This window comes from Mastomys coucha, unplaced genomic scaffold, assembly GCF_008632895.1.
Source record: "Mastomys coucha isolate ucsf_1 unplaced genomic scaffold, UCSF_Mcou_1 pScaffold22, whole genome shotgun sequence".
NCBI lineage: Eukaryota > Metazoa > Chordata > Mammalia > Rodentia > Muridae > Mastomys > Mastomys coucha.
Window position 1 is genome coordinate 211,557,072 of NW_022196905.1, and position 24,126 is coordinate 211,581,197.

The window sequence follows — 24,126 nt, forward strand, 5'->3', positions numbered from 1 at the left end:
GAATACTCTATCTTTGGGGACCATAATAGTATGTAGGAGAGGAGTGTCACCTCCAGGTTCCTGATGGCATGGCCATAGATTATATGTTAGGATGAGTTTCCTGTCAGCTGCTACTTAAGCTGGGGTTGGTTCAGATCTGGGTCCTTCATCTGAGCAGCATGGCTCTGTCCCAACACCCCTTAGGATTGATAGCCTATGCCATCCTCCACTGCCCTTCCTTGAACTACCCCTGATGGGGATGGGGGGTAATAACAGTGGACTTTGAAGTCCAAGGTAGTTCTGGAGTGCTGGGGCTCCCTTGTTTTCCTTAGTGGTGGACCTGGTGTTCTGAGACCTTGCAGGCAGCACACACATCTCTGAAGTTCCGCTTCTATCCTAGCCCACAGGAAAACCAGAAAGACCAAGCATCGTGTCTGCTGGACCAGGGTGATGGGACAAACGTTTTTAGTCCCTGTACTCTGGAGGCAAAGGCAGGTGGATATCTGTGCATTCCAGGCTACCCAGGAATACAGAATAAGACACTGTCTCAAAGTAGGAATTGTTAGGTCTCAAAGAAACTGAGGACAAATGGCTAACTGAGGTGCCTGTTTAACTGGTCACTGGTCTCAGCTGGTGAGTACTGACTGTTGCAGAGTACTGGCTCCTCCCAGCACTTGTCACTCTGCTCCTTCCCCTAACCCTCTTCCTCCCAGGGACTGGGCTTCTACTTCCCTCCCTCAACTCCTGATCCTAACATAAGGCAGCCATTTTGGCCACCTGATCCCTTGGTCTTGTGGCTCCCGGCTGACTCCGCTCCTGGATCTTTTTTGGTGATGTCCTCCTTCCTTATGGGAATTTATAGCCTGGACCTTTGCAGGTGCCTCTGGTTGTGCACTGTCATATGTACAGTAAACCACCTTCTCAGCCATACCTGGGAGTGCCTATGTCTTTACCAGATGGAATGAAAAGACAATGGCATGGCCATGAGGCACGGGGTATGACGGGAGAGTGGGGAGTAGAGTACCTGGGAACCCAGAGGCCAAGAGGGCATTCACAGGGTGAGATGTGCAGCAGGACTCTGTCACGGAGGTCTCAGCCTTGCTGAGAGACTGGTTGTTAAGTAGGTACCTCAGGGAGCCCTTTCTCCTGGGGTTCATTGAGACATAACAGTATTAACAATTACATAATAAGCAGCTCCTGTTAGAGCCCAGCCCAGTATACAGAGCAAGTTCCAGGACAACCAGAGAAACCCTGTCTCAAAAACACACACTCCAGCTCCTGAACCAGCAGTCATGCTATTCATGGAACACTCAGAAGAGAGGTGAAAAGAGGTGGCTGCCTTCCCTGCACTTGTTTTAAGTCACTGCCACTACTGGAGGTCCACAGTACTCCCTCCCCTAATATAGCAGAGTATACTAACAGCAGTCAGTGCAGTGTGAGTAGTGCTGTTCTGTGCATCTAAGCAGAGGGACTATCCATCTCGGAAGCTTTGGGATTCACAGTATAAGCCAGGGATAAACTGTGGCATCCTTACTAAGTCTACCTGTTGAGTACCAGTTGGGTCTGAGTGAGTGTTTTCCTGCTCATTGGCCCAGTGGCCTCAGTGTAGAGACTCAACTCCACTCAAGTAGCTTGAAAATAGGTAATTTGATATGACCACATGTTGGTAAATGAGCACAGCTGTGGGCCAGGGAGATTTGCAGAATGAGTGGGTGTGGCTGTATGTCAATAAAACTTTGTTTTACAGAGTGGATGAATAGGTTTGGCTGTCATTAAAACTTCACAGAGTGAATGGGCTGCCTGCAAACCAATAAAACCATTTATAGATTTACAGAACAAATGGCTATAGCCAAGCTGGAGATAGGCCCTGGTGAGTAGTTGGTCAGCCCTGATTTGGAGTCTGTCTAGGTGAAGAACATTAAACAGTAGAATGAGGACTATGAACAGGGCCCATGCTAGTCTGCTGTTTACCTGTGCCTACCTGCCTCCTCAGAATTGACAAAAATGAGCCCAGTGAAGAATCCCCTGGAACACTACTTTACTTACTTGGGTCCTGGGACAGTTTCAAACTTTTGACTAATTGAGGTGGGTTTTTTTGTTTGTTTGTATTTGTTTTTGAGACAGGGTTTTCCTATGTAGCATAGACTGGTTCAAACTGGTGCTTCTCTTGCCTCAGCCTTCTGAGGGCTGAGATGACAACCATGTGCCACCATGCCTGGCTGTTGGATTTAAGGATCTGTCTTACCTGTGGCTTAAGGATTGGCCTTTAATATTGTAGAAATGTCTTCCCTCATAGAGTAGTTTCTCTCCTCCAGAGATGACCCCTGAGAAAGTCTCAGAGCATTGCTTTGAGTGTGCGCTCTGTCACTTTGCCAGAGTGAATCAGTAGCATGAGTCTTTCTGCTGCTGATTCTGCCCTTCGGGTTTTTCTTGGGGTTTTTTTTTTTTGTGTTTGTTTTCTTTTTATTTTGTGCATTGCACATACCTGCCTCAGCAACAGCATGGAGCCATCCAATATGCCATTTTGCTGCCGTCAGTTTTGTCTTGGTACACACTGTGACTTCATTTTGCCCATAGTCAGAGCCAAGAGCACATCCTTCACATGGTATCTGCCTGTCTAGGTCCATGTAATGTGAAGTAGGGAGCACTGGATGCTGATACACATTCAGAGTGTTAAGAGAGCTTTTGACACTCCTAGTTTTCTGGCGTAGCATACCTGTCCTGTCTGTCGGTTTAGCCTCCCTCCAGCCACCCCTCCTTGCAATACACCACAGAGCAAGGGCACCCCCAAAATGTGTTCTGTCATTCATGACAAAAAGTTTCAAAACCTGCCTCCAACGCCCTCGACAGTGACCTGGATGACATCAGTTACCACTTCTTGCTGCTAGGACTGTGTACTGCTACCCACCCCTACCTAGAATGCTTTGTGTTATCTGTAGACACCCAATTTACCAGGACACACTTAGTTGTCTTACTCCTGAGCCTCTGACTCTACCCTCGAGGCCACAAGGGAGCCTCCTCAAAACTGTGTACGATATTCACCAGTGATATGTACACTTGCTCTTTCCCCCAGAAAATAAGACCATCTTCAGTCTGTTCTCATTACAGAGACCCTGGCCTATGGCACACAATGCCTTCTAGGGCTGTAGGCCAAACTAGATTGTAGTGCCTATGCACAGGTGGCCATCTGCTTTTCTCCATCTGTCTGTGGATGGAACACCATGTCAGAAGGCAAGTTGGAGAGAAAGGGCTTACACTTACACATTGCTGCTGCTTATTCAAGGAAATCAGGACAAGAACTCAAACAGGGCAGGAACCTGGAGACAGAAGCTGATGCAGAGGCCATGGAGGGGTGCTGCTTTCTGCCTTGTGCCCTCAGCCTGCTTTCTTCTAGAACCCAGGACCACCAGTCCAGAGATGGCACCACCTGCAGTGGGCTGAGTTCTTCCCCAGTCAACCACTAATTAAGAAAATGCCTTACAGCTGGATCTCATAGAGGCATTTCCTCAACTGAGGCTCCTTCCTCCAATGACAACTTGGCTTGTGCCAAGTTGACACACAATCAGCCAGTATACAATCTGACCACCTCCTGTGTTTGTGTCTTTAGTTTACAGGCAATGGGTCGTGCGAGATGAACAGCGTTCAGAAGAATGAGGAGAAGGGTCTGGAACACAACAAGAAGCGCTCGCGGCCTTCACTCCTGCGCCCCGTGTCTGCACCAGCCAAGGTAACTGTCCATGTGTGGGTTCTCACTGCACATGACAGAAGTGGTGTGGAGGCCTAAGCAGCAGGGGAGCCTGAGGCCAGAGCCTAGTCTGGTAGGAAAGCATCATCTGCTGACCTGGCCATCTCTCACCTGCTCTCCTGATTCAGCTTGCTATGAGGAGGAAGGGGGAATTGGAAGGATGGGCGTGGCGCGCTGCTCATTCTCCTGTTCACTGTCATGACTCTTTCGTAGGTGGGGCTGCAGTTGAAATGTGCAGTTGTGTGGTTTGGTTACTGCACAGCTGAGGAGTGAAGGTGGCTGGCAACAGTTCCTGTCCTGCTCATCACCCATGATGGTGGAGTTCTAGATCTGTCATTCTGTTTTCTAGTTGACTTTCTACAGTAATAAAGTGATTTGGCATTTCTGTTTATTTAGTTATGTGCAGCATTGTCGACCTCAAGTCACAATTCATTACTTTACTGGTATCTTGACACCCAAACTGTCCTGGGCTGGCCAGTGGGACCTCTTCAGGCTGCCCTTGGATCTCCCACCATGTCATCCTTTTCATCTTTACCTCACTCTTTGGGGATGGCTATGCAGCAGTGTGCTTCATACCATGAACCTCGGTCAAATGCAGGTCCAAGTCTGGTTTATTCATATGTGTGTGTCTGATGTGTATGTATGAATGTGGCATGTCTCAGAGATCAGAGAACAACGTCAGCGTTTATTTGGGCATTGACATGGTACTTTACACGCAGAGTCATTCCCCTGCCTCTTAAGTCCAGAGACAGTGTCTGCACACAGCCTTACACATCTGGCTCCCTCAGGATGCTCCTGATGCTGCCCTTCCCTGCCTCCTAGTCTTCCTCTGACCCACAGGATAGATAGTAACTGGTTTCTCTGTCCGAGTCCGGGATAAGGGCTCAGGAGCAGCTCACTGACACAGTGCTATCTCGGGTCCCTGAGTTCAGCCCCAGCACTTGAGGCACCCCATCATCACTAACATGTATTGAGCATGCCCCTGGCCTGGATTTCCCCAGAGCACACACATAGCTCCCAGGGTGTTTCCTCCGTGCTTGCACAACCTTTCTCCACTCAGTGTCAACCAACCCCAGACAAGGGCCTGGTTTACTGATTCCCAGTTAAGGTCTGAGCACACATGAGGCCCTGGCTTTCATTTTTCCCAGTCCATGCCTACTGAGCATGCGCAAGGTCTTAGGTTCTATTTCACAGAGTTGTGGAATGCTTGATGCTCTTGTTTCTCCCAGTGTCTTCTAAGCATGCCCGAAGTTCTGGGTTCCATTTTCCCAGTCATTGTCTTCCAGTTTGTGCGAGGTCTTTAGGTTCCATATCTATGGAGCATTTACCATGCTTTGGTTCTGTTTCCCCTTTAAGCACCTGCTCAGCCCTTGTGAGGCCTGAGCTCTAATTCTCCAGAACTTATCACACATGCATGAGACCCTGGGTTTGTTTCCTCAGCAGCTGTCAAATCATGTGGAGGCTGCAAGTCTTCCCTGGCTCTTGTGGAGCTTGGACCATTACTGCATATGCCCGTAGTCCAGATCTTGTTCTCCACAGCCTTCCAAGTGTCCTCAGCACCAGGTTCAATCTGCAGATCTGATAAAGTGCTGCTGTGGGCTTTGCCTTTCCTTAGGTCCTGAGATAGGGGCCCCACCTCATACAAGGCCAAGGAGGGAGCAGCAAGCCCCTTGATGCTGGGCAGCCAGCTAGACCTAGGGTGACCAAGACAGGGTCCTGCGGACCCCGGGTTCCATGCATCCTTGGTCCTTGTGGTGGGGACACCATTAAGCCAAGGGTTTCTCTCTGCAGAAGAAAATGAAGCTCCGAGGCACCAAAGACCTGTCCATTGCTGCCGTGGGGAAATACGGCACACTGCAGGAATTCTCCTTCTTTGACAAGGTGAGCGAGGCCCTCTGAGGCCCTCTCCATCTGGACATGGTTGCTTCCTGCCAAGTCCTTGTGTGGGGCTCTGGAAGCAGGGCCACTGTGGTGCGTGGGAGAGCAGCGTAGACCGTAGAGCCAGCCCAGACGGTTCAGGGTCATGCACATGCCCCTCCACACAGACACATCTATGTGGCTTCTGCCTGGTGCACCTTTTGCAGCCGTGTTTCTAGTGTCCGTATCTTCTCACTCACACAGGTGCGCAGGGTGCTGAAGAGCCAGGAGGTGTATGAGAACTTTCTGCGCTGCATCGCACTCTTCAATCAGGAGCTGGTGTCTGGGTCTGAGTTGCTGCAGCTTGTCAGTCCATTCCTGGGGTGAGTGGCTCCCGACTCCTATGCCAGCCAGATCCAGGGCAAGCGAGCCATAGTTTGTTCATGTGATTTGTTGTTTTAAACATTAGTTTATTTCCTATGTGTGCAAAGAGGACAAGCTCTTGGATTGGTGTAGGCTTAGATTATTCAAAACCTACTTTAATAAGTGTTCTTAAATGCTTCAACCTCCCTTTTAGCCCACCACCCACCAGAGGTAGTAGAAAAGAAAGGTTAATAGGAAACAGGGGTTGTAGACCTGTTTGGAAAGAGTTCTTTGGGGCTATTCAGCAGTCACCACTAATAAATGAGCAGCAGCAGACAGTTGGATCCAGAGAAGCCACAAAGTTCCACCAAAATCAGCAACTCGAAGCCAGGTGAACAGCAAAAGACTAGCCAGGCGAACCAATGCCAGAGCCTGCCACTGCATCACGCACCCTCTCACATGTCTGCTTCAGCAAAACATCATATGACATGAGTGATGTCCAAAAATACCAAAGATACCAGACATTTCCACTTCAGGTGGGTTCTCTCCCATCACATGGGTCTCAGAAAGCTAACTAACTCGTTATCAAAGTTGGCAGTAAGCACCTTTACCCACTGAGCCATTTTGCTCACTTGTGGTTTTCTTTATTAATTAAAAGTTGTTCCCAAGTTATTGCTGATAGGCTCACATTTGTAAAAGAATGACTTGGAGAGAGCATGGCCCTAGTGCTAGGAGGTGACAGGAGCCAACCCAACCCTGTACACTGTGTGGGCAGGGCCCTTGATTTCCCATGGCTCAGATTATGACAGTGTGGGAGCTGTAACCATTGAGTAGACATTTTACCTGCAATTTATAAGTTGTAGACGCTGATATCTGGGAACTGGTGATGCGTAGTTCCATCTTTTGGCAGGATGCTGTAAGAGCAAGCAGCCTGGGTGTGTGCTGTGTTGAACTGCACATTCCTATTAATGGTATTGTCTCTTTTTATGTTTTTCACATATTTACATGTATGTACACTATGTTGTGCATATTCCCTGTTACCCTCCTGCAGTGGACAGTCTGCTGACTTGCATGTCACATGTGCCTTCCCTGCACACATGGGATACAAGCCGAAGGTATTACATAAAAAAGTTAATAGAAATTGAGGTGGCATTGGATGTCAGTTGCTGTAAAGTGTCCAATTAACATGCATCCTATTTTCATCCTGACTTCTCAGAATGAACCCACAAGGGCCTGTGTGGGGAGAGGCTGTATTCATGAAGGATGGAAGCTTCACCCAGGAAGACAGCCCTGGTGGACACAGCTGCTCTCCATTCTGTCTTTTAGAGCAGCCATGGACAGAAGCAAGCAAGTCAGGCAGGCCTGCATGCCAACAAGGCTTTATTTACAGAAACAGTCTATGGCTGCAGTGTGTGGTATCAGGGGCCTGGATAAAAGGCAATCAAAGGCAATCACAGGCCAGTCCTTGGCTTCTGACTCTGGAGTCCAGTTTCATCCTCCTTAGGCTACAGCAGCCATTGGAGTCACCAGAAACAGTAGAAGGGAGTCTGACCCAGCCTACCTCAGGACCAGCATAGGACCCAGGGAACTTTGTGATGCCTGTGGCCTTCTGAGAGCGAGAAGTAGAGGTGCTCTGCCCAGGCCTGGGTACAGCCAGCGACTAGAAGGGGCTAATGTCTAAGGCTTGGGGTTTGGGCTCAGGGTCAAGGCTGGTGTCTGTCTGTGTTTTGAATAACTTAAAGGAGGTCGTGTCTAGCCTAAAACTAGGCTCATTTCTAGACTGTGACTTGGGAACAAATTGGCTGTAAACACTTGCTGCTGGTCACAGGGCCACTGGGATACTTGAGTGTGTGTTTGTTTCTTTTAAGACAGGGTCTCATAGCTCGGCTGTGCTGGAACATGCTCTGTAGACCAGGCTAGCGTAAAACTTAACAAGATCTACCCAGATTTGCCTCTTGAGTTCTGGGATGAAAGACATGTGCCATTCTACCTACTCTGTTTCTTTCTCTTTTCTTTTCTTTTTTTTAGTTGATTAATTAGTTTTTATTTCATGTGCATTGGTATTTTGCCTGCACGTATGTCTGTGTGAGTGTGTCAGATTCCCTGGAATTGTAGTTACAGATGGTTGTGAGCTACCATGTGGTTGCTGGGAATTGAGCCTGGTCCTCTGGAAGAGCAACCAGTGCTCTTAACCACTGAGCCATCACTCTAGCCCCCTCTTACTTTTTTTAAAGTAGGAGACAGAAAATCAAGGTAGTGAGACCCACAGAGGTTATTTCCAGTGTGCTTTACGGCTGTGGCCTAGTACAATTGGGAAGGCCTGTAGCTATAAGACCGTGATTGGTGTTGGTGGGCAGGAGCCCTCCTATCTTTCCTCACACGGACTTCTGAGTGAGCCCATCCTTGAAGTTCCATATCTACAAGGCCATTGTCATGACTCTAGAACATTTTCAAAGGGCCCAGTGTCCACTTAAAGGTTCTCTCTCTGTCTTTGAAGGAAATTCCCAGAACTCTTTGCACAGTTCAAGTCCTTCCTGGGAGTGAAAGAGCTGTCCTTTGCACCGCCTATGAGCGACCGGTCTGGAGACGGCATAAGCAGAGAAATTGACTATGCGTCTTGTAAGCGAATAGGATCCAGCTATCGGGCCCTTCCCAAGACCTACCAGCAGCCCAAGTGCAGCGGAAGGACTGCCATCTGCAAGGAGGTAGCACCCTTGGGCACAGGTCAGCCCTCTGTACCCGAGGGGTGTCAACAGAGGCCACCTAGGCTTCGTGCCCTGTTGGATGCTAGTGCTTACCCTACAGCTCACACTGGAGTGGGAACTTGTTTAACTTTATCACTGCTCAGTTCTGCCCTGTCCCCAGATGTACTTAGTGACAGATACCCTGTCCTCTGGTCTAGGTCCTGAATGATACATGGGTCTCCTTTCCATCCTGGTCTGAAGACTCCACCTTCGTCAGCTCCAAGAAGACACCCTACGAGGAGCAGCTGCATCGCTGTGAGGATGAGAGATTTGAAGTAGGTGAAACACCTCTGGCTGCCTGTCCTGCTGTCCTCTGTCCTCCCAGCCCAGGCCTTCCTGGTACAGCCTAATCCTGTAGTCTCTTCTCCCTGCCACAAAAGGGTGCCAGTGCTGTGGAGCAGCTCCCTCTGGCTGCCAGCTCTGCCAGTTCTTGAGCTACAGCACAGCGCTCACTTCTCCCTTCCAGCTAAAGACAGTGGGTTAGTTCACTTACACTAAGTTAGCTTTACTTATTTTCATTTTTATTTTTTTGATTGTTCAAGACAGGGTTTCTTTGTGTGGTTCTCACTGTCCTGGAATTCACTCTGTAGACCAGACTGGGTTTGAACTCAGAGACTCTGATGCCTCTGCCTCCCAAGTGCTAGGATTAAAGGTGTGTACTACCATTGCCTGGCTAAGTTAGCTTCATTTCTTTTATTTTTTATTTTTATTTTTTTTTATTTTTTTATTTTTTTTTGGTTTTTCGAGACAGAGTTTCTCCGTGTAGCCCTGGCTGTCCTGGAACTCATTCTGTAGACCAGGCTGGCCTCGAACTCAGAAATCCGCCTGCCTCTGCCTCCCAAGTGCTGGGATTAAAGGCGTGTGCCACCACTGCCCGGCGTTAGCTTGATTTCTTATTGAAGTTGTAATTGAGTTCTTCAGACCCAACAAGTGGCCCTCCTGGAGACAGAGATAATAAATCACCTTCATTTCATCCTGACTCCCCCTTTACAAGCTTATATCTGCATGTCTTTTCATTTTGTTTTGTTTTGTTTTTAAGATTTATTTTCATTTTATGTGTGCGGGTGTTTGCCGGCCTGTCTATCTGGTGCCCACAGAGACCAGTAAAGGGCATTGGATCCCTTGGAACTGGAGTTAGGAACAGTTATGAGCCACCATGTGGGTGCTAGGAATTAAATCCCAGTCCTTTGGATGAGCTCTTACCCCATGTGCCAGCTCTGCAGCCCTTGCTTTTCTTTTTGAAATGTCTCTCTTTGTAGCCTTGGCTGGTGTAGAACTTGTGGTCCTCCTGCCTTAGCCTTTCAAGTGCTGGGATGACTGACGAGTATACACCCTCCACCATTTTCCTTTGTGTGTGTGTGTTTCCACCTTCTGCCATGACAAGTCCCATGGACAAGACAATTTATATGAACCAGAGTCTAGCAGCTTTTTATATGAACCAGAGTCTAGCAGCTGCTGGGAAGTGTAATTCAAAGGTGCCATACTTGGCAAAGCCTGCTTATGGTACCCCATGGTGGTTGGGACACGAAGGAGGCCAGTTGTGGCTTATATCTCCCATTCCTAAACATTGCCACACACCCATGAGGACAGTCTATGACTGGAGCACCAGGCCCTGTGTTATGTTTGAGGCAAGGTTATCTTAGAACACAGTCTCCCTGCTCCCAATAATACTGTGACACCCACCGCTAAACTTCAGTGTGGCAGTGTGGCAGGTGATCAGACTGTAGGAAGTGGGTGGGGAGGGAGGGAGGAAGGGAAGGAAAGTGAGAGAGAGAGAGAGAGAGAGAGAGAGAGAGAGAGAGAGAGAGAGAGAGCACGTGAGCGCTAGAGTGCGCACGAGCACCTGTGTATGCTAAGCGCCCCCTCCCCATGGTGGTATGTGCCACTGCTATCACTGGAACACTGCCCCTCCCACACAGGTGTGCTCTAGTAGACCACCCAAACTTATTGGCTCCATTGACAGTCCCCAGTTCTGACCATGCCTGTCTCCTCCCTGCAGTTGGACGTTGTCCTGGAGACAAACCTGGCCACCATCCGAGTGCTGGAGAGTGTGCAGAAGAAGTTGTCACGGATGGCTCCTGAGGACCAGGAGAAGCTCCGCCTGGATGACTGCCTGGGTGGCACATCAGAGGTGATTCAACGTCGTGCCATACACCGCATCTATGGAGACAAGGCCCCAGAGGTCATTGAGAGCCTGAAGAGGAACCCTGCCACCGCTGTGCCTGTTGTCCTGAAAAGGTATTCCCCTCTTGTACTCCGCTCCCTGACTCAGGAGAGCTACCAGGGTTCCCAACCGATGGAGTCAGCCTCCAGTTGAGTTAGTCCTGAGCAGAGTCTTAACAACCAGGCTCCTGGACATCTCCTGGTTCATGCAGTTTATTACCTTTTGTTTACATAAAATCTACACTCACATACCTGTCCATAACCTCTCGGTGACTTACAGCACCCATGGCAATATATGTGCTCTGTGTCCCATGAAGATGTAGCCTTCTCTTCAGTGTCCCACTCAGGTGTGGTTGAGACCTGGGATGCAAAGTGTGGATTGTGACTGACATTCCATGGAGCCCTGTGCTAGCCCACAGGTTTGACTGACACTCCATGGAGCCCTGTGCTAGCCCACAGGAGCCCTGTGCTAGCCCACAAGTTTGACTGACACTCCATTGAGCCCTGTGCTAACCCACAGGTCTGAGCTGTGATGCTCAGCGGGGTCAGTGACAGAGCTGTGTTGGCTGCTGGGTGTCTGGGAGGAGGTGGAAGACTAAAACCAGCCACTGCTGGCTAGCTGGCTAGCATTTAAACCAGCCACTGCTGGATAGCTGGCTAGCATTTAGGAGCACTGCTGCTCTTCCAGAAGACCCTGTCCAATTCCCAGCACCCACATGGTGGCTCACAGCTGTCTGTAACCCTAAGGTCACCATATGTATATGGTAAACATACACACTTGCACACAGCACACACATGCACATGAAATAATAAATACAATTTTTTTTTTAAGTAGCCATGTTGGCTATGTAGGACCACTTCCCCTTTCCTACCCCTCTCTGAGTGGGAGGTGTTTGTTTGTTTTGGTGATGGGGTCGTATGTAGCCCAGACTGGTATTGGACTTACGATGTGCCCAGGGAGCCTTCTGAATCCAGATCCTCAAAGCTGGGATGATACTCTTACACCACCAGGCTCTTCTGTTGTTTTTTTTAGATGGGGCTTTCTCACTGTAACCCAGGCCAGAACTGGGCATCCTTCTGCCTTAGCCTCCCTCATGCTGGCTTGCTCAGTGCCATACAGACCAAATGTGTACTTGCTATGAGGAAGCTGGGCCCTTCTTCTGGGGTCACAGGAGGGTCTGGGCATTAGGCACTGAGCCCCTCTCCCTACAGGCTGAAGGCCAAGGAGGAAGAGTGGCGGGAGGCCCAGCAAGGCTTCAATAAGATCTGGCGTGAGCAGTATGAGAAGGCATACCTCAAGTCCCTGGACCACCAGGCTGTGAACTTCAAGCAGAATGACACCAAGGCATTGCGCTCCAAGAGCCTGCTCAACGAGATTGAAAGCGTCTACGATGAGGTAAGGCATGTGGGCAGGCTACCCACCCCTCACACCTGAACCCACACCCACACAGACGTGGGGAAACTGAGATATGAAAGGCTGCTGCTTGCTAGACTTTCCCTGGGCTTGCTTTCTGCTGTATGGATTGATTTTTTTGTTTGTACGTAAGTCACTCAGAGGTCAGAGGTGTGTTAGCCTCTTAGAGCTAGAGATCACTACAGTCAGTGAGCTACTGGAAATCCAGCTCAGGTCTTCTGCAGGAGCAGCAAGCACCTTTAATTGCTGAGCCATCTCTGCAGCCCCCATGGCCTCACCTTTGAAGGCAGAGGTGGTAGTGTGGGGTAGAGCATTGCCTAATGTGAGGCCTAGGTTAGAAATTGAGGTAACCGCATGGGGGAAAAAGATTTTTGAGATATCCATATATTACCAAATCAGTCTTCATTCCTTTGACAAGCATGTGAGAGAAACCATTCAACAAGTAGAAGGCTGGTGTTGGCTCATGAGTTTAGAAATTTCAGCATATAGTTGCCTAGCTTCTCCATTGCTTAGGCTCTAGCAAGATGGGAACATGATGGTGAAGGGAGATCTCAAGACAGGAACAGGAAGTCTGCCCAGCTTCCCAATAATACCTGTTAGGGAGCTACCCTTATGCCATCTGTCCATGAGCCCTCACGGTGGCTTACCAACAGGATTAAGCCCTTTGGACACTTTGTATCTAGATTCTAATTTGCTTTCCTGCTGTCATAGCTCCATGACCAAAGGCAACATGGGGAAGAAGGGGTTGATTTAGCCCTCAGGTTCATCTTCAGGGCTATCAGGGCAGGAACTTGAGGTAGGAGCTAAGAAATGCCCCATGGGCCAACCTGATGTAGCCAGTCCCTCCATGGCTCCTCTTTCCAGACCTTTGGTCAGCCGCAGCACCAACTCCAGGTACTGTCTCTTTAGATAGGTCTGAGTATCCTCTCAGCTCTCAGTGGTCAGTGCACGGTGAACTTCTGGAGGTCCCTCAAACACCATCTCAGGCAGGATCCAGTTTGTCAGTTTGTAGATTGCACTCCTTAACTGAAGGCCAGGAAGCTCAACTCAGTACTTTAGAGACCCACTGCCAGAGCCATGGGTGGGCCTAATGCCCTAGCTACCACAGTGCCTAGAAACAGCCTGGGGCTCCTCTGGCCTTCCAAGACCCTTGTTTTGTTCAGGCCACAGTGCTCTGTCAACAGAGATGGCTCCTTGGGTTGAGGGAGGAGCAAGTAGTGGTCACCTTTGAGTTTGGGAATGCTATTGTCCAGATCAACATTAAGGGATGGTGTATGGGAAAGAGGTTCACCTGGACAATGAGAAGCCAACATGCTCAAAGGCCTTGTACACAGCAGAAAGGAGCTTGGCCTAAGAGACAGCTATAGACAGTAGGCCGAGGGCTAAGTTCTCTAAGAGCCTGGGGGAGATCTCCCCCACCCCTCATCTCTTGTTGGCTAAAGTATTGGGCGGGTGGCAAGCTGTTTTAATGGAGTGGGGGAGGGGCAGCTGAGCCCTGTAGAGTGACTCGGTGGAGAACTGAATGAGTGACAGATGGCTGAAGGCTCCTGGGCCACTCTGAACTCTGAGCCTCACTCCACAGAGACCTTACCTGTTGGCCAGGTCTGTGGGAGTCTCTCATTTCATTGCAGTACTCTAGTGCTAACATCCACCTGCAGTGAGAGGGCCTTGGTTTGCCCAGTTGAGAGCTGTAGGCTGGCTGGGAGCTGGACCCTACCTACCAGGGCAGCTGTGACGCTGTGAGATGAGAGGATTGTTGGATAAATTACTCCTGTGGTGTGTGCCAAGGTCACCATCCTTTCTAAGGAGGCTGGCTGTTACTCTGGAGTTAGGGTTAGGTGATTTGCAGGCCATGCCCGCTGACTGCCACCCTTTGCAGCACCAGGAGCAGCACTCAGAGGGCCGCAGTGCTCCTTCCAGTGAGCCTCACCTTATCTTCGTGTATGAGGACCGACAGATCCTAGAGGACGCAGCGGCACTCATCAGCTACTATGTTAAGCGGCAGCCAGCCATTCAGAAAGAGGACCAGGGCACTATCCGCCAGCTGCTTCACCGTTTCCTGCCCAGCCTGTTCTTCTCACAGCAGCGCCCGGGCACCTCCGATGACTCTGCCGATGAACGCGACCGGGACAGCACCGAGCCTGAGCGCCGCCGGCCCACGGATGAGAAGCCCCCTGCAGATGCACCACCAGAGCCGCCCAAGGCCCTGGATGACGTGTACAGTCTGTTTTTTGCCAACAACAACTGGTACTTCTTCCTGCGGCTGCACCAGACGCTGTGCGCTCGCTTGCTCAAGATCTACCGGCAGGCGCAGAAGCAGCTGCTGGAGCATCGGCGAGAGCAGGAGAGGGAGCAGCTGCTGTGCGAGGGCCGCCGCGAGAAGGCCGCAGACCCTGCCATGGAGCTGCGACTCAAGCAGCCCAGTGAGTGCCTGGGCTAAGGGGCTACTACCCTTTATCCCTGTAGGCCACCTTAATGGAGGGTGGTGGTGGACCAGGGCTAGGGCCTCCGTAGCAAGTCCTTAGGGAGTTCTGGCTGCTGCTTTCAGCGAGAGAGTTAATTGAGCACCCTCCTTTCCCAGGTGAGGTGGAGCTGGAGGAGTACTACCCAGCCTTCCTGGACATGGTGCGGAGCCTGTTGGAGGGGAGCATCGACCCCACGCAGTATGAGGACACTCTCCGTGAGATGTTCACCATCCATGCCTACATTGGCTTCACCATGGACAAGCTAGTGCAAAACATTGCCCGCCAGGTGAGGCTGGCCAGGGGAGGGCAAGCTCAGGGGAGCTCTCCTGTCACCTTGTCCTTGTCACCTTGGAAACTGGTCCTTTCCACACAGGGTCCTATGCACTGTCCTTGACACCTTGGAAACTGGTCCTTTCAACACAGGGCCCACACAGCAAGTCTATACTTTTGTTTCAGTGAGGTGAAATTCATACAACAGAATTTACCCCTTAAAGTGCATCCATAGCTCATAACACCGTAACCATCTCTAAGGCAATACCCTATACCCCAACCATTCCAACATGCAAAATGAGAGTCCTGGGGAAAAGCCTTCTGGGCCCAGTCAGTCACAGGAAGTGCTTTGCAAAGCTGTTCCTCCCAGGGCTTGAAGACGTTTTTATTACGGATATTGTCCATTTATGTGTGCATGGGCATGACAGCCATGCAGTCAGGACAGCTGCAGGACATGCTTCTCTCCTTCCCTTGTGTGGGCCCAGGGATGGAGCTCTCAGCTCAGGCTGTCAGGCTTGCCTGCAAGAGCCTTTTCCTGTTGAACCACCTCACTGGCCCCAAGAACTTGTTTGTCTTTCCTTTATGGTGCTGGGCATGGAAACCAGGGCCTTGAGTGTTCTAGACAAGTATTCTCTACAGTGCCAAGTCCTGGCCCCAATGACTACTGATGTAAAGTACACAGACAGAAAGTGCTCAGACCTCCAGGGGCCACTCAGTGTGTTTTCATGAGCAAAACTTCCTCACTCTGATTCTGCAAAGAGGTTTCAAGCTGTGTGGAAGTAGCTGCATGCTGGGCATTGACCTCTCTTCTTCATCCCTGTACCTGTTGGGTCACATCTGCAATGGGCTCTGACCTGCTATGGGGCGGTGGCGCCTCACGTTGCGTTTCCCCCAGTGGCTCATGGTCTGACCTCTTGTGACCACTGTGTGATGTTTGGATGTCCTGTCCTTATGGGGAGCCAGAGAGCCTGACTTGCACCATGTTGCTCTCCAGCCCACCCTGCCTAGCACATCACAGCCAGCAGTTGACATATTCCCCCCGCCCCCACACACACTTCTCTTTAAGCACCTCAACTTTTTATGTATGATCCAGGACTGAGTCTGTGCCTTCCTGCCCCTGTCCACAGTAGTGGCTGCTACAGCTGGTGATGGGTAGTAGAGCTTCGGGACTGCACACACAGTGTCAGGACAGCCAGGTGGGGGACAGTAGAGGGCCATAGTCCCTGGGACATGAGCCTCGTTGTTGGCATTAGGTGGTTGGATCAGACCAGGTCTTTTGGCTAAGCTTCTAAAGTAACCTCTCAAGGCTGAGGAGACAGCTCACTGGATAGGAGTGTGTGCCGTGTTCAGTCATGAAGACCTAACTGCAGATCTCATTGGGCATGACAACATGCTCCTTGTCTTAGGGTTACTATTACTGTGGTGAAACACCATGACCAAAGCAAGTTGGTGAAGAAAAGGATTATTTCAGCTTAGAGTTCCATATAACAGTTCACTGTCATATAACAGTTCATCATCAAAAGCAATTAGGGTGGGAACTCAACACAGCACAGGAACCTGTAGGCAGGAGCTGAAGCAGAACCATTGAGGGGTGCTGCTCACTGGCAGCTTTCTTACAGAACCCAGGACCACCAATCCAGGGATGGCACCATCCACAATGGGCTGGGCCTTCCCTCATCAATAACTAATTAAGAAAATGTCCTATAGGCTTGGCAGCAGCCAGATCTTATAGAGGCATTTGTTTGATTGGTGTTCCCTCCTCTCAGATGACTTTTGCTGTGTCAAATTGAGATAAAACTGTCCAACATACTCATGTACCACACAATATGGAGGAAAGAGACAAGAGGATGTTTGGGGCTTACTGGCTCTAGGTCCAGTAGGGGACTCCATCCCCAGTCTCCATCTCAAGGAAATAAGGAGACAGATGGAGCAGGACATTATTGTTCTCTGGCTTCTTGGGTGAACACGTACACACACACACACACACACTCATCCTCACCCTCTCACAGACAGTAGAAACTGTTTTAAAAAGATAGAACAAACTGATTTGAGTAAGCAGGATGGCCCTTCTGTGGCTGCCCCAGAACTTACTTGGTGAGTGCCCCAGCCAGGCACTCACCAAGGGCTGGCACTGTTTAAGGCAGAGCTCTGGCCCTGGCCTCTTAGATCCCCATTCCTGTTCCCTATGTCCTCCTCAATGTCCTCATGCAGAGATGATGGGAGGGGAAGGTTCGTGCAGTCACCCTTGAGGTGTGTGGTCACCTAATAGTACCTAAGGCCTCCTAGCTCGTTGTGTCCCTCTTCTTAAAAATAGGTGAAAGAATTGTCCCCAGATATCTGGAAGGAAGTTTTATATGAGGTCAGTGCTCTCAAAGGGCACTTCTTATACCCAGGCATGTGTGCTGGTCTTGTCTAGTTTTGTTTAGTCAACTCTGGTCTGGCTTGGTCGGCCTATTAGAAAAAGAAAAAGAAAAAGATTGTTACTGGTGCCACTTCGTTTTCCCCTGGTCCCCCAGTCACAGACTTGTGTCTTGTGTGGGGCTGTGTCAACGTCTTCAGGGGTGGCAGCTGTGGTCTTATTCTCTCTCCCTGCCAGTTGCACCATCTGGTGAGCGACGACGTATGTCTGAAGGTGGTGGAGCTGTACCTGAATGAGCAGCAGCGAGGGGCAGCGGGAGGAAACCTGTCCTCCAGATGTGTCCGTGCTGCACGGGAGACCAGCTACCAGTGGAAGGCAGAGCGCTGCATGGCAGATGAGAACTGCTTCAAGGTGAGACATTGTAGGATGGCCTGGGGCTGAAGGCCAAGGCCACTGAGAGAAGACTGAAAGCTGAGCAGGATGACAAGGACGCTGTCACTACACCTGTGAGTGGCTGTTGAACCCGCCAGGTCCCTCTGTCTTGCACGGCAATGCCAGGGCCTTGAAGGGTGTGGGGGTGAGTGATGGCAGCTCAGGCCATGGCCATCTATCTCCCCAGGTAATGTTCCTGCAGCGCAGAGGCCAGGTGATCATGACCATAGAGCTCTTGGACACAGAAGAGGCGCAGGCTGAGGACCCTGTGGAGGTACAGGTGAGTGCTCCTGTTGTCTGTCCTCAGCTGTGCTGTTTTGTCCCCTATTGCCTTGACCCTGCATACGCTCACACCACACATCACAGCGTCACAGTCCTGGTCATGTCCCCAACTGTGTTGACAGCTAAAAGCATACCTATGTAAATCCCAAAGCAGTCTCTGAGGACTCTGGCCTGCTTGTCCCCTCCTCTGTCCTCTTGGTGACTTCCAGGGTCCCTGTGTGCCTGTTACTCAGAACGTCAGAATCCACAGTAATTTTCTGTGGTCTCCACAAGTGACCATAGACCAGGAAGTTGCTAAAGCAGATCCTGCCGGGCAGTGGTGGCGCATGCCTTTAATCCCAGCACTTGGGAGGCAGAGGCAGGTGGATTTCTGAGTTCGAGGCCAGCCTGGTCTACAGAGTGAGTTCCAGGACAGCCAGGCCTATACAGAGAAACCCTGTCTCGAGGAAAAAAAAAAGGCAGATCCTGTCCTCTCATCCAGGAAACTTGGTGTCCAAATGGAAGGGGCACTGAGGTCCCAACCTTCAGAAGTGCTGAGAGGCCACTCATAACCTCTGCCACTTCTGAGGGCTCCAACTATCCTTGGCTTGTAGTTCCATCACCCCACCTCTGCCTTCCTATGTGGCTCTGTCTTCTGAATAGTTCTGTGTCTCTCTTGTGTCTCATCTTGCTAGATGTGGTAACACAGTCCTGGGGTCCTTGTTGTTCAAGAGACTCGGGAATGGAAGTAACCTCACAGGGGTCCTTTCTTGAATGTTTTTTTAAAAAGCCGAGGGATAGCTGCCATGCCATTAATCCAGGACTTGAAGCAGGTGGATCTCCAAGAGCGAATTCCTGGACAGCCAGGGCTACACAGAGAAACCCTGTGTCCCAGAAAACAAAAAAAAAGCCTGGGGCTGTAGCTAGGTGGTAGACACTTGCCTGGCATGGGGCAGGCCCTGGGTTCTGTCCCCAGTGCTGCAGACTAGAATGTGAAAGGAGGACTGCCGCCTTCTACAGGCTCACCTTGATTGTGTGGGCCTTATTTGCAAATGAGGTCTTGGAGGCCCAGAACCCGACACACAACAAGCATTTTCTCCACCCTTCCTTTGAGCCAGACAGTCTGCAGACAAGCACTACAGGAAATGCAAGGGCCCTGTTGGCCACACCTTCCTGTCCTCAGTTGAACAGGCTAAGAACAAGGAGGTAGGAGTGAGGAAGCAGAGGCTTGACCTGAGGGCACCTCTGCACACACCTCCTTGACTCCTGTCTGCTGCAGCCAAAAGCCTCTTTCCCCACAGCCTCTGTTCCTTAACTAGTCCCCACAACATAGACTCACTCCCCCATAAAGTTGACATTCAAAGGCAAGTGATGCCCATACTCCCTGCTCTTTTCCCTTCCCAAGTGGTGAGAAAACATTTCATGGAGTTGGTCTGGAGATAGTCATGGTTTGCTCCCTGTTGCTGTGATGAGCAGGGTGGTACTGCCCACAGTAGGCTGGGCCCTCCATCAATTAGGGATCAAAATGGCCCGCAGACATGTCCACATTCTAATCTGATGGAGGCAATTTCTCAGCTAAGGGTCCCTCTTCATAGACTCTACCCCCGAGCCACTTGCCCAATCCTTCACAGGGGGATTCTAGGATGTCACTCTGCCCAGACATGCCCTTAGCCTCTTGGGTAGGGGAAAGTATGTTCTAGGCAGGGGCTCTACCCCTCAGCCCCTCACTGGGGGATTCTAGGCCTATGCTCCGCTCCTGAGTCCTGCACTCACGCATGCACACTCCAGCCTTTTATACTCGGACACTCTGCACAGTCCACCTTCCTGTACTAAGATGGGCTTCCCAAGTAGGAGGACCATGTGGCTGCCTAGACTTACCCAAAGAGGCATGACAAGCTGGTCCTAAAGTAAGTACTATCAGGCTGTAGTGTCCTTTCACATCAGAACCCTTGACGGAAGCATCAGTCTGGGGTTTTGGGTGCACTACACATCAGACGGTCAGCCATGGCTGGTTCCCTTATATTTTGGGTTGGAGTACAAACTCTCATGATCTTCTGACTTGGGATCCAGGATAAGAGGCAGGGCACCTTATCCAAGATTGTGTTCTTCCATGCCTAGCACCTGGCTCGCTATGTGGAGCAGTACGTGGGGACTGAGGGTGCATCCAGCTCGCCTACTGAAGGCTTCCTGCTGAAGCCAGTGTTCCTACAGAGGTGAGGGCAGGGTCCCATGTGTGCTACTTGCCAGGGCCTGGTGTGCAATGAGATATGACATAGGAGTGGGGGGGGAGTGCAGGGGATCTAGGGGACAATCGCAGGACAGCAGCCCCCACCCAGGGAGCAGAGGGGTTAACCACTAGCCCTGCTGGGAGAAGCTTCCAGAATTTGAGGGTAAGATGATGACATATCATGCATGCTGGGCTCTGGGTGGACCTCTGTCACCATCTCCCTGGCCTCTGGAGCCTGCAAGTCCCCTCCCGAGGCCCTGTCCCTGCAGGAACCTGAAGAAGTTCCGGCGCTGGCAGTGTGAGCAGGTACGTGCCATGCACGGTGAGGCTAAGAGCTCCTGGAAGCGGCTCATGGGCGTGGAGAGCGCTTGTGATGTGGACTGCCGGTTCCGCCTGGGCACACACAAGATGGTGTTCATCGTCAACTCCGAGGACTACATGTACCGCCGTGGGACACTATGCCGTGCCAAGCAGGTGCACATCCATGCCCAACTTCCCTGGCCCGGAACCCATGAGCCCCTCACCCCAAAACCCAGAACCTGGGAGACCCACACCCTGTCCCCAGGAGTTCACAGACACACACCCCACAGGTGCAGCCCCTGGTGTTGCTGCGCCACCACCGGCACTTCGAGGAATGGCATGGTCGCTGGCTGGAAGACAATGTAACTGTGGCTGCGGCAGGGCTGGTTCAGGACTGGCTGATGGGTGAGGAAGAGGAGGACATGGTACCCTGCAAGACGCTCTGCGAGACTGCACACGTTCACGGGCTGCCGGTGACTCGCTACCGCGTGCAATATAGCCGCCGCCCTGCCTCACCCTGAACATCTGGAGGGACCTCCAGCCCATGAACCCCACATACACCACACATCCTGCTCCCAAGAGGGTTTTTGTCACTTTGAGCCTGGGGTCACACCTTGACCTCAAGCAAGCAGGAGCTGTCGCTCTTGGCAGTGCAGACCAGACCCCAGGCAACACCAGGGACTGTCCCCAGTAAGGCGGCCCCTTCCCGCAGAGTTCAAGATGACGTTCGCACATGTATTTATTCCTTCCTGTGCTCATAGTGGTCATGACTTTTGAAGCAGCAGCTCCCCTGGCTTCCCATGGGAGAGACCTTCCTGTGGGCCCGTGAACCACCTACCATCCCCACAGTTGCCCTCTGCAGGGCCATGTCTCCATGCCAAACCCAAGGTTTCAGAGAGCACTTGTTCTCGAAGTTTCCTGAGCCGTTTTTTTGTTGTTGTTTGTTTTTGCTTTTTGTATTTCTTTTTCTTTTCTTTTTTTTTTTTTTTTTTTTTTTTTTTTTTGAACCTGGGCCTGGGCACTGGGGAGCAGGTGTGCCTGCCCAGGCCTGGCTTTGTGCCTCTCAAAGGATCCATGGGCACCTTGGGCACATCCTAGTTTCCTGAAATGGGCATTGCACGTGGGGACCCCAAGCCACCTAGGACCCTCGGGCCCTTCCTTCCCCAGAGGGGAGCCCGGGCACTCTTGCATGCTTCTGGGGATCCGCTTCTTAACGTTTTTGAGCAGTTTCTGTTCCAGCTTTGACCTCCCTTCGCAGCTGTTTTGAATGTAGGGTTGTTGGTTTTTGATTTTTTTCTATTTATTTGCACATTAAAGTTAAATATTACGCCAAGCCTCAGGGTCCTTCATCATTTCCTACAAAAGTCCTAGGCAGGTCTTGCACACAGCTAAGTCTCAAGTGGTATCAGCAATCCCTCCAGGGCCCTTCCTCAGAGAGGCTGAGACTGTCCACAGCAACGGCAGTTCCTTCAACCTGGGAGTGCTCTAGAATATTCTCCTCCAATTGTCTTTTCACATTCAATAGAGGCATCTCCATTCTACACTTGGGTTGTGATTATACAAACTAATTTGGGGGTGTGGATAGTACAGTGACTAAAGGGGCCTTGAGTTTGGTCCCCAGGCTCTGCCTGGTGGAAGGAGACAGGAAAGTCACATACACAGGGCTTTACTCACAAAATTACTTTAAGATGTAACAGATTTCTTTTAAAAAATTATGCTGGGCTGGGTGGTGGTGGCAGAGGCCTTTAAGCCCCATCCTGGGGGGTGAGCAGAGGCAGGAGGATCACTTGATTTACAGGCCAGTTTGGTCTACAGAGAGTTCTAGCATGGCCAGGGCTACACAGAAAAACCCTGTCTAGAGAAAAGAAAAAGAAAGAAAACCAACCACCATCAACAACAGAAACCATTCATAATGAAGAGCTAGTGAGATGACTCAGTGGTTAAGAGCACCGGCTGCTCTTGCAAGGGACCCAGGTTTAATTCCCAGCTTCTACTTGGAGACCCATCTAACTCCAGTTTCAGGGAATTCAACACCCTCTATTGGTCTCCATAGCAACCAAGAATGAGGTTTGTGTGTGGTGGGGGAGACTGAGTGGGTCACACAAAAAAACCCAGCGTAACAGTAATTTAAAAGTTCAAAGCTGCCGGGCGGTGGTGTCGCACGCCTTTAATCCCAGCACTTGGGAGGCAGAGGCAGGCAGATTTCTGAGTTCGAGGCCATCCTGGTCTACAGAGACAGAGTGAGTTCTAGGACAGCCAGGGCTATACAGAGAAACCCTGTCTCAAAAAACAAACAAACAAAAAGTTCAAAGCTGGGGCTGCAGAGATGGCTCAGTGGTTAAGAGCACTGATCCAGAGGTCCTGAGTTCAGTTCCCAGCATCCAAGTGGTGGCTCACAACCATCTGTAATGGGATCCGGTGCCCTCTTCTGGTGTGTCTGAAGTAAATTCCATAGATGGCCTTAGTTCACTCAACACTAAGGCCTCCTCAAGTTTCTTCTACATGGTGGATGTGGTTCATCCCTTATTTAGGGCTGGAACCAGGGACCATTCTGTCCTCAGCAAGACCTGCCCTTACACGTTTCAGTGCTGATCCTGATGGGCACCCCTCCCCACTTGCTTCTCTCTCGACCCCACCCTGAGCACAAACATCCTGGTCCAGACCTCAGCTCCAGACAGGGAATCTTTTGAGTCACATACACTTACAAACCTCCATTCCTTGGTTGTCCCTGAGAAGGCTGGATCCCCCACACCTCTGGCATTCCAAGCCTGTTTCCCCTCCAGTGAAAGGCCTAGCCTATAGGAGCGCTCATTCACATCCTGCTAGCTTAGGGCTCATGAGGCTAGAAATGGCCGCGTTGGCCTCTTCCCCTCCATCCTAAATTGGTTCCAAGTTTCTAGACTTTGGCCACCAGAATCCAGCACGCCTTCTGAGGCTAGCCTTTCCCCCCGAGGGCACAGAGGTCCTTGAAAGCAGACTTGTTTCTTACATTGCTGGGCACGAACCTGGGTTTTCAGCATGCAGGGTGGCACTGAGCTTCACTCCCTCGGACATGTGTATACCTGCCTCTCTGAACTTCAGTCTCTTCTTCTCTCCTTCCCCAGCCCCTTTGCGGAAAGCTTTGTGTATGTGCATGCAGAGGACAGAGGTCCCTAAGCGCTGTGTCTTCCCCTAGCTCTCAAACTTTATTTGTGAGACAGGGTGTCTCTCTGAACCTGGAGCTCACTGACGGTCTATGTGTGCTGACCGGTGAAACTTCAGGACCTCTCTGTCTCCAGCTGCGGTTTACAGGCGTACTCTGCCATGCTCAGCTTTCTTACGTGGGTGCTGGGGATTTGAACTCAGGCCCTTATGCTTTCACAGTAACATCTCCATACCAACCCTCTCCCCACCAGTTATTGTGGACCGTTTGTCATCACATAGCCCAAGCTGCACTCAAAATTGCAATCCTCCTGCCTCAGCCTCCAAATACCGAGATAACAGACTTGCCCACCATCTTTTCTGAACACAGGGTCCCCGGCTGAGCAGTGCCCGTGACAATTCCCCA

The 24,126-nt window shown here is 50.8% G+C and overlaps 1 protein-coding gene across 2 annotated transcripts in view; it reads left to right on the forward strand.

Annotated features, from left to right (window-relative positions):
* Positions 1 to 21,912, forward strand: part of Sin3b (SIN3 transcription regulator family member B) — a 34,535-nt gene extending 12,623 nt beyond the window's left edge. Inside the window, exons 6-19 of one of the 2 annotated variants that reach the window (XM_031340310.1) lie at positions 3,587 to 3,706; positions 5,516 to 5,605; positions 5,846 to 5,964; positions 8,442 to 8,649; positions 8,847 to 8,963; positions 10,688 to 10,926; positions 12,064 to 12,247; positions 14,145 to 14,688; positions 14,847 to 15,016; positions 17,597 to 17,770; positions 17,979 to 18,071; positions 20,171 to 20,265; positions 20,549 to 20,753; positions 20,870 to 21,912. In XM_031340310.1, the coding sequence (XP_031196170.1) occupies positions 3,587 to 3,706; positions 5,516 to 5,605; positions 5,846 to 5,964; positions 8,442 to 8,649; positions 8,847 to 8,963; positions 10,688 to 10,926; positions 12,064 to 12,247; positions 14,145 to 14,688; positions 14,847 to 15,016; positions 17,597 to 17,770; positions 17,979 to 18,071; positions 20,171 to 20,265; positions 20,549 to 20,753; positions 20,870 to 21,100 (2,589 nt within the window). In that variant the 3' untranslated portion in view covers positions 21,101 to 21,912. Of the gene's footprint in view, positions 1 to 3,586; positions 3,707 to 3,937; positions 4,116 to 5,515; positions 5,606 to 5,845; positions 5,965 to 8,441; positions 8,650 to 8,846; positions 8,964 to 10,687; positions 10,927 to 12,063; positions 12,248 to 14,144; positions 14,689 to 14,846; positions 15,017 to 17,596; positions 17,771 to 17,978; positions 18,072 to 20,170; positions 20,266 to 20,548; positions 20,754 to 20,869 lie in introns of those variants that run through there. The other variant, XM_031340311.1, reaches the window with a different exon arrangement.
* The last annotated feature ends 2,214 nt before the right edge of the window (positions 21,913 to 24,126 follow it).